The 9,947-nt window shown below is 44.6% G+C and overlaps 1 protein-coding gene across 1 annotated transcript in view; it reads right to left on the reverse strand.

The window, feature by feature from the left end:
* Positions 1-3,366: 3,366 nt before the first annotated feature.
* Positions 3,367-9,947, reverse strand: part of T265_10499 (hypothetical protein) — a gene marked incomplete at both ends in the record, with an annotated part of 150,856 nt that continues 144,275 nt past the window's right edge. The window contains 2 exons of the mRNA XM_009176886.1: positions 3,367-4,346; positions 7,116-7,171. Coding sequence (XP_009175150.1) covers positions 4,251-4,346; positions 7,116-7,171 — 152 coding nt within the window. The remainder of the gene's footprint in view (positions 4,347-7,115; positions 7,172-9,947) is intronic.

Raw genomic sequence — 9,947 nt, forward strand, 5'->3', positions numbered from 1 at the left:
TGTTGAATGGGTTATCTACTTTAGAAACCAGCCTGATTATCGTCAACTAACTATTTGGAACGGACATTTCCGTTTATCGAAACGGTATATTCATGTGCACTTTGTAGCGGGCAACAAAGATAAGTAAAAATGCGTTGGTTAAGTTACAAAATGGGTTGAGTGTGACATGCGTCTTCTGTTTGGCACGGTGGAGAATGTTTACGCGTGTGATGTCAACATCAGAGAACGTTTAGAGCTAATCGTCACGTTTGAACTACAGCCCATGCTCTTCTGTCCTGGCATGTCTGCATTTGGGGAGCGGAATCTTGAGGCCAACAGCAGGCCGCATTTGTGCGGTTGGCGGGACCATGTGTCTTGATCACTAGTGAACTCCTCACTACTGCCTTTGGGGGGTAGGGGCGTCCAGATACCATACCACCGGCTGGTCGGGTTAGCACGATGCCATTTCGGATCAGGTGCATTCCTTGCTTAGCTGCCATAACGAGGTCGATGAGTACTCAGCCACTCCAAACCAGTGGGATATGAACAGGATGTTCAAAACCCTAATGGAGGTCCCGTTGTGAAGTCCCCCAGCAGAATGTTCGGACTGTATCCGAATTCAGTCTGATATTGTTTACTTTCTTTCGTAAGCGGTACTGTACCTAAGGTTTGTGTAAACCGATACCACAGAATGTGTACAGGACTGCTTTTTCTAAAGTAACTCGCTAGAGGGTTGTTTAGTCGCAGCTCGGGATAACCAAGTCGCTTTATACATTAGTGAAGAATCCTCTCAGGTGGACAACCAGGGCTCCTACACCAAATCAAACAACAAAACAGGCAATGCATGTTATTAGGGTCCCCCGTATTCAATGCTTTTGATTGAAAAAGCTTCAGTAATATTTCTGTTTTTGAGGACTCAGTCGTGGCCGAACTTCTCCCTGGCCTTGGTGCTAAGTTGTTTGCTATGGCCTGTTGGGTCAAAGTGAATTTATTTTTTCTTGTCACCTATTTTGGAATATGTCATTACGAGGGACTGGGGCATACACTAATGTCCTGAAAGATACCCTCCACTCCAGTTGGGGACGAATAACCCCTCTTGTTGAGGCCAGCACATCCGTATACTTAGAAAACTGTCGGTCATTCAATGCCCCACGAAGAATCATCGCTGGTACCATACTGTACTGTTGGTTCACGATGTAAATCATTGTATCCTTGACTCAAACCACTTGGGCTGAACCTATGAGGGAGTACTGATATCATCTTCTTGTCAGATGGAGAACATTATCCTGTAGGTAGCACCGATTTAGGTAACTAGTGAATTGTATCACTTGACAAACCAGCGCATCTGTAGCTTGTCTCCGTGTTCACAGCAACCCTTATTGGGGGCAAATTGAGCGAAACCAGATAGACCAGAAAAAATGTGCCCAACGTGGCACAGTCGATTCCCTACAGTTCAAGTTTGGACAGGTGGTTTGTGCGGAGGTTGAGGGTGCAACATGTCCACCCTCATTTTTCTTATTACTGTTGACCGATGCTGTCCAGATGGCAGATATTTGGTGGCCATCACTTTGGCTGACATGTGCTGATTGTGGATGAATAGCTAGACCTTCTTCATAGGGATGTTCTGCGTTTCGTATCAGGCTACTATGGCGTATTTTGATCAACTTTTACCCTATGGATCCCTGTCAGGGCAAGATGGTACTTTGTGTTTTAAAACTCGCATGTGATTTGGGTCCGGCGACTCGTACACATACTGGTTTCATCTATGTATATTTTTGTCAATATGAGATTAGGCGAGGTTTTCCAGGGGTCTGCGAGGAATAGTTTGCTTACACAATGGCTTTTTACAAAGCGAAGAAACCCAATTACTTTTACCGACTTATCGAGACGACAGTTTCTTGGACGAACAGTCGGGCTCGATTGTGCTACAATCATTAGTTTGGCGGTGCAGGATGGTATTTATCATATAGGTAAGTCCGGGGTACCTGGACGTTGTAGAGTACTGGCGTATAATGTATATATATATATATATATATATATATATGGAAGTACCTTGTATTGTCTGGGTCAGATTGTTAAGCCTGTCCACATTTCAGGCCTTTTGGGGATCACTGTTCACTATCATAACTCCTTGAATCAAATAACTGTAAGCCGATAAAACCGGGAAACTTCTTCAGACGTTAGTGTGCACTAACTTTTGTCAGCACACACTGGATACAAAACACACATTGTGGAGAGGCCCCCGCCAATTTAGTAGCTGCTGGGGTCTTTTGCAAATTTCTGTTAGCAGAAAATAGTCAGGTGTTTAAAAAACCATTTTCCACCAAATGTAGCTAAATTCTGCTTTTTGGGAATTGAGTGCATTTTTTGGATGACTTGATTTCACATTTCCCACAAAGTACGCACATCTACAACGGTATTATTTTGGCCCGTTTCGCCAGTGTGCTCTACTGAGAGGACAATGTGACCGAATAGCAATCCGTTCTACCTGATGAGTTGGTAATGTTCAAGCCATTGGTTTGAAACTTTAACCAGATATGGTAAAGATATGAGTGTGTCCCGGAGACACTTAAGAGGCTTAATCTTTTTGTCGAGAGGTCACGAAAACCACAGAGATCGCCTCCGAGAACACACCTTTGAGGACAAAATCTCCCCTAATAGCAAGTAGAAGACGTTGCATCCATTTTACACGAGGTGGTATGTTGTGGCTGACGTGAAACAGTGAATAAGCCATAAGTGGTCAGTTCTTAACGAGATTCATGAGTTGTAACCATCAGTTCTTCTACATCCTGGCCTGAGTCCCACAGCTTGAGAGCTGCAAATATGAAGCATGGTCCTCACGCACCCACGATGTTCATATTAAAGACGTGGCTGTAACTCGTGAATACCACCGACGACGTCAGAGTAGACAAATCAATAACTGGTTCACACCTACATCGAATGGCTTCGGTGAACACTATAATGACTTCAAAGTAACATGAGACACTGATGGCGATGTTTGTTGAGTAAACGCCAGCCCCAGGAATCATTGGATTCCACATAGATGGGAGACAGTAAGGTCAGTCAATCCTCAACTAAGAGCGGTGTCTCACTTCAAACACCGCTTGTAATTGGCTTTCGCGCACCTCTTGGATTACTAACTGGATCTCAATCTAATGGGACTTTTATTCCCATGTGTGTGTACACATGCCTGCAGTTGTAGATTAGTAGCCCTTGTCGCCTGGGAAACGTTCGTCAGGAAACCTACTACTGGCCATTTGAACATAGGCAAAAGGAAGTGCAGACAGAAAAATCCGTCTCCTTTGACTGTGTTCATAACGGAGATCAGTTTGTATCAGGAACCAGAGCTAGGACACATCCCTTTGAAGACCACCAAACAGAGGTATTCACCTATCCAAAAACCTTCACAGAACCGAACCGCGTAATCCTCCTGCATCGTGTTTAGCGATTTTTTTCAACAACCATGACTTCAGGAACAAGAATGGTCAAAATGAGAATATGACATTTTGGCAGCTGTGAGCACAATACGCTCACAACTCTATCGTATCAGCAGGCGAATAACGGTGAAGCAAAATGGAACGAGTAAAACAAGAATAATGTGACTCAATCTGAGAGTAACAGGAAGATGTCTTGTACCAGACTGAATAATCTGGAAAGGCAAACAATATCTAGAAGAGGGGGTGGTCGAAGCAGTCGGGACAACGCTTCTCAGTAATGCTGCTGTACCCGGTTGATCACGTGAATTGAGAGGCGTGAGGCTAAGTATTACGCCAGGGGCGAGAAATGAACGGCACGGATCACAACCAGGTCTTCTGTACAACAAGAAAAATAACAGAGGAACATGGCGATAAATCACAGAATAAGAGAGTGGCGCAAAATAGGGGTTTGTTGACCAGAGTGCGCTTGACACCGTGGACTGTCGTACACGGAACTGCTTCAGAGACCTATGTACTGTGGGTTGGCAAAATCTCGTTGTACAAAGATAATCGGGTGCTCAATAAGATTTGTAACGCAGCAGACTGGAAGCACTTTGCAATGTGTGCGTATGGGGGTGGGCTTCGAGCAAAAAAAAAACGAAGCTTGCACAGCCCCATAATCCTGTAAGTACATAAAATCGAAATCGAACTATGAGTGTCAAAAGGGCGAGGGATATATTTATACATGACCATGAAAGAACTAGTCAGCAGCAGTTAAGTCCTGTGGGGATGTTGCAGTTATCAAGGAGACCAACCACCGTATGGGAGGAGTGAGATTGTCATCGTACATCACCATTAAAAGTCAGCATCCCATCCCGATAATTCATCCGGCGGTTCCTGTTCATCCATTGTGAACCGATCGAAGTTGGAATAGTCCAAAGGTCCATTCAACTGAAAGACAACCGGAGAGTGTACGTGCATGAGTGTTTCGAGTAAGGACAACAAAGCAAGCAATCAATCGCATATGGTCCAATCGGTTTGATTTGAGGATACCCGATTTGTGGAAACGTTTTGTGTGCTAAGTTTGGTTTTGTGGAGGTGATCAATTTCTTTCTGAGGCTATAGGAGAGCTCGACACCGTGTAATTATTCAAATTCCATTATGAATCTCGTTAGCGGAAGAAGAACAGTTCAGGCATTGGGGCCTCTATTATCAGGTGATTTCACTCAAAGACCCAAAGTAATATAAAGCCCATTCATTGGACAAAACCGGAAATTGTTCCTTAGTTCGTCAGAAACACGGTGCCATGGGAAATGACCAGCGATCCTACTGACTATATCATAGTAGTCTGAAAGCGGAGATTGCAAAAACGATGTCGATACCTTTCAGGCTTCCAAGGCGCATCTCCGCGAACAGATACGCGAATTCACGATTTATTTAAGGTGAAACAAGCTAATGATTTGACGGTGAAATTATTTGACAAGTTTTTCTGACGCACACTGTAATCGCCCTCATCTACTGTTTAAAGGACAGCTACCGCTGACTGAGTGAAGTTGATGTAATCACTTTCGACCTGTAGAGCAACTGGACAATGCCTTGTCACGTGTGACAGAGCCCAGATTATACATGGTCAGTTTTGTCGAACGCGCGCTCTTAAATGAACATACGCACACCTTCTCACGAGATGTAGTGAACACCACACCAAGAAGCGCCCCTAATAAGACCGGTTCACGTCATAGGTGCATTAACCACAGAGCAAACGTGTAGATCGGTAACGTAAAACGTCAGATATGATGGACTTTCACGCTAAGTAACATCCTTCGGAATAGTTCTTTCTATTGCACGATTAGGCTTATAACATGTGGAGGAAACCTAAGTAAACCGCCTAATTTCTGACCTGTTTCCGAAAAAAAAGATATCTTTAAAAGGAAGCCTATCCGTAACTCAAAAACCGGGGTAGAGCTGATCTCCGTGAATCCATGGTGGTCGGATTGTCGGAATCTAACTAAACTAGCTTTCTCTCACCATGAAGGTAGTACTTGAGTAGGTTTGAAACTTCAGTACGTCCCCTAATTCCATCCAGTTTTTTAAAGGAAGCCTTCCGTAACTGGTAACTCAAAAACCAGGGTAGAGCTGATCTCCGTGAATCCATGGTGGTCGGATTGTCGGAATCTAACTAAACTAGCTTTCTCTCACCATGAAGGTAGTACTTGAGTAGGTTTGAAACTTCAGTACGTCCCCTAATTCCATCCAGTTTTTTATGATGCTGCTTCTTCCACGGTGATTAATCGTGGTTCGCCACAAAACACTGCAGACAGTCTTTCAATCTCTTTGGTTGAACACTTTTCATATCTGCTTGGTACGACAAAGCTCCGTACGATCGCGTTCTTCAAACAGTACTAGTATCCGAGTAATAGTGTACATCTGATTTACAGAAAAATAAGCGGACATTAATAAAAGTACTTTCATGTAATAAGCGAAGGAAAAAGGTAACAGGGGAATCTACCGAACTCGCTCCTGTCTTGTTTCACAAGCAAATGAAAAGACAACTGGATGAATAGGTGGCCTTTGTTAGTTTTAATTTATATCGGCTAAATTTCGGTTCCATCAGGGGGTTCAAAGTAGAGGACGGTTCAGTGGATTTTGGGAGGCCGAACAACAAAAGATGCGGTATCGCTCGGGGGTATCCACACTAAAGCGGTTGTGCTTCACCAGAACCACCATTCCAAGAGAGCCCGCTTGGTAGAGACTATTATCCTGATAAGAACTTAATGAAGCAGCCAAAGAGATGTGGCTATTTCGCGGATTTCAACTCTCCCTATTCATGAATAGCTTAAGACCAAGAAGAGTTTTTTCACGAATTCAGAGTTCTTTCCAGGCCCACGAAAGCTGTTGAGCGTTGTTGGAATGACCACGCAAATTTATTGACGAAGACTTAGGCAATGCCAACTACACAACAGCATGGTCCACTCAAAAAGGGTGCATGGCGTGCAGGAGGTTACGCAGACAACACCTTTTAAAGTAAAATATTCAAGTACAGCGGGAACCCGGCCACACTAACCGTTAATGGTAATAGGGTAGAGTGAAAGCTCGTTTACTCACACACTGGTGCGAGTAGAGTATGTCAGCACTACAAACTCGAGAAACATTGTACAGTGCATTCATTCTATTGTCTTCTAGCCACCAGGGTAGGTTCTAATGGTGAAATTCACCATGATGATAAAATGAGGGGTCCAAGTAACGAACACTGCGACAATAGGAAATCGCCCTCTTCAAACCGTTGGGCGGAGAGCCATCCTGTCAAGAACGAGTGCGGAATGTTAGTGCGAGCGTCTTAACTTTTGTTTCGTCAAGTGCTCCGACTCAGTGTGTAAACACCAAAGTTTGCGCACTGCTGCAAAGGGTCGTAGAAGAATGTTCCTCACTGTTGTTACGACGTTTTCGCGGTCAATACGGAGAGGAATTAAGGATTTTACCCGGGATCCAGAAGTTCGCTTAAACAACCCTGTCGCCCAATAAACAGCGCGAACCTAACTGAAAGTCTTCCAGCTGATCATCGCGTTTGTCCACCATCCTTATAGACTCAAATACCATTATATCAAGGAAATACAGTCAGCACAACACGCAGTTGGCCCATTCGGTCTTTGCAAGATACGTTCGACTAGCATAACGGGGAAAATGAGTGGGGTACAGTAGTGGAGGAAAATACGAGCAACCTACCTTGACTTTGAATGGAGTGGCTAGTGTCTGCTTAGCAATGGCGGCCCAATCGAAACCTTGAAAGTATCTGAAAGAAGACAGGAAACAGGATAAAGAATTGCTAGTCAAACTGGACCTGTTTATTACGAGCAAAGAACAAAAGTCAGTAGACTAACTGTACCATTGGTCAAGGTAGCTGAAGCTAGATTGAAACAAAACACGTGAAAGAGTTGACTGAGAAGCTCTTTGTAAGGCTCAGCACCTGAAAAATATAGAAACCCACTTCCTAGACATATGGACAAAACATCGGCTTTACATACAAGTTTTCGGAGGTTCTAGTGCCATTTCCTGGTTGTTGATTGGGTAATCAGTGTACGCACTGATGATGGCTCCTGGAATGTTAGCAAACCGATCGTTGACCTCTGCGAGCAGATCAATAGGTAACAGATCAACAAATAGTAAACGCACCCGACCTGCCGATATTTAGACATATAGTCCCGTTTCCTGATCACTACCTACAGCTGGTGTTTTCGGATCTTTTCTAGGAGGGCAAGCCACCCAACCAAACAAAGACAAGAAAAGAGGCCCGGGAATAGCCTTAAACCCCGACCGCCAAACGTGCGCATCTCACTTCGAGTTATGTAATGGTAACACATTTGTGTTTGGTCTTAAAACTTCATTAATTGAGTTTTGCGAAGCAGGCTGTAGGATATAGTGCGCCAAACACCATTAAGGACGCTCGTTCTTCCTGATTTGCACCACTCGGGTTCAAGTTGGAGAAGTCACGTTCCCAACTCCTATCGGTGAGAATGTCTACCGAAATTCCATCAATCGCGCAGGAATATCCTAAAATATCACGTAGTCTGACAAAGAGTACGAGACGCTACTAAAGCCACGTAGTCGATCTGACCGATATCTGATCCCGAACTGCATTCGAGGTGCGCGATGTTCATTGGTGCAACAAGTGTATCTCTGGAGTCAAAATCGCGGTATGCGGGAGCCCCATTTGCGCTTACTGACCGGTCATGCTCACAATAGTACAGTGTCGTTTGCTGGTGAGTAGTAAAATCATTTATGCCTGCATGGATTTGCACTTTACTGGTTAAGATTCCAAATAAACCCCAGGGATATTGGGGCGGAAATTGATTGAAGCTGTACACAACCAGAAAACAAGTACTTCGAGTATGTGAACCGTCCCTCAAGTCAAATTCGATAAATAGACCTGTTCAGTAAGTGATCCGAGGTAGCCCATGTTTGAAACACATGAATATGAGAAATACCCATTGGCTGGTTTTGGATGCATTTAAACCATCGAGTCAAGAAATCAAGTCGGATCTCAGAGGACAAAAGCGGTAGATATTGACGTTCGGTGATAAAAAGTGACAGTTGGATGGTAGAGATCACTGGATCCGTTATTGTCATGTCACAGCATTCCACGGACAACTTCCATGACCTGGGATTCCACTCCGCGGTGGACAAGCGATAGTTAATTTAACCGGAAGGAACGTTACTGTTGATTTCTAAATTAGGGGGCTTAACGAGGGCTTCCATTCATTGTTTGAGTGAAAAGCTGGTCGGAAAATATGATCTCAACACGGCAGCGTCTCGATCCGCAGTACCCACTTTACGATACGATAGTTTCTCGCTTGACAGTGTGACAGCAAAACAATCGATAGACGTGTGAGGCATAGTTACAACACCTATGTGTAGCGTTTCGCTCACAGTTCATGTCCAAAGGTCATCATGAACGTTTGGCAGGCCCAACAACTACGTCAACACGTGGACGAATAGTCATGGCAAGCGAGGTACAAGCTTAACGCCGTTGGGGACACCGAAACACAAATGTTTAACCAAGGTTTGGAGGTGAACCAGATATAATCACACTTCCTTCTCCCTCATTCAAGTACAATGCATCCGAGGTCAACGGCAAAACCACGATGTGAACACGAACAGAATAAAACGGAGCATTAAGGTAAACTTCCCAGCAGTCGGTTGAACGGAGAACGAAATGTCTGCATCAATCTGTGGAGCAACGACAGCGAGCACAGTAATCTCTCCGAATAAAGCTCAGTATCGTCCCCGTCTGAGGAATAGACTCTTTCCGTGAGAAACCCACATCAGTATACGAAACCCGCGAAAATTGCAAAACACTTTTGGCAAATTGATCTGTCTTCTTTGGCTGATTTCGTATCCTTACATCTCAATATGGAGCCTGAATTTATAATGGTTGGTTCAAGGAGCAAGGCTTAATTACTCGGTGAGCTGGATAGTTTCTCTCCACACTATTCGTAGATTTGTATATCGTTTGCCAAAACGTATTCATCGAAATTTCCATCCAACTCGAAGCCTATCTGAGTACAGATGCTTTAGCCTTAAGTTCCGTCAAGAAGAGACCTTACCGGGGGGTGACGGTTTGCGTAGTGGCGACTTGTAGAAATGGTAATGCATTTGCATTTCCGGCCAAACACCGCTGCCTTGCGGTTAGGCTTTTGAGACAAAGGCTTTGGTTGAGTTGAGGAATGGTCCTCCTGTCTAGGTGTGGGCGCCCTGGCAGTATCCCAGCCCACGTACAACCATGAATTTCCACATCCGCCGTCGCTGGTTCGCCTTACTTGCTGCAAACAGCAGGGCGGGTGAGCGAAAACATGCTACTGCTGACGCCTCCCTTCTTTCTTTTTCACATACCTTTTCTTCCCCCTCTCCCCACCCCATTAATAACTCTCTCCTTGTAGGCCCAGCGCTTAGGACTGATGACTCCGTTCGTCATGCATCGGTTTTGCGTGCAGCATCTGCTCGTCACATGGTGCCGACATCTTCAGGAATCTCCAAATCAGTCCTCAAGCCTCGACACCC

The sequence above is a fragment of the Opisthorchis viverrini genome (genome assembly GCF_000715545.1).
Source record: "Opisthorchis viverrini unplaced genomic scaffold opera_v5_375, whole genome shotgun sequence".
Classification (NCBI taxonomy): domain Eukaryota; kingdom Metazoa; phylum Platyhelminthes; class Trematoda; order Opisthorchiida; family Opisthorchiidae; genus Opisthorchis; species Opisthorchis viverrini.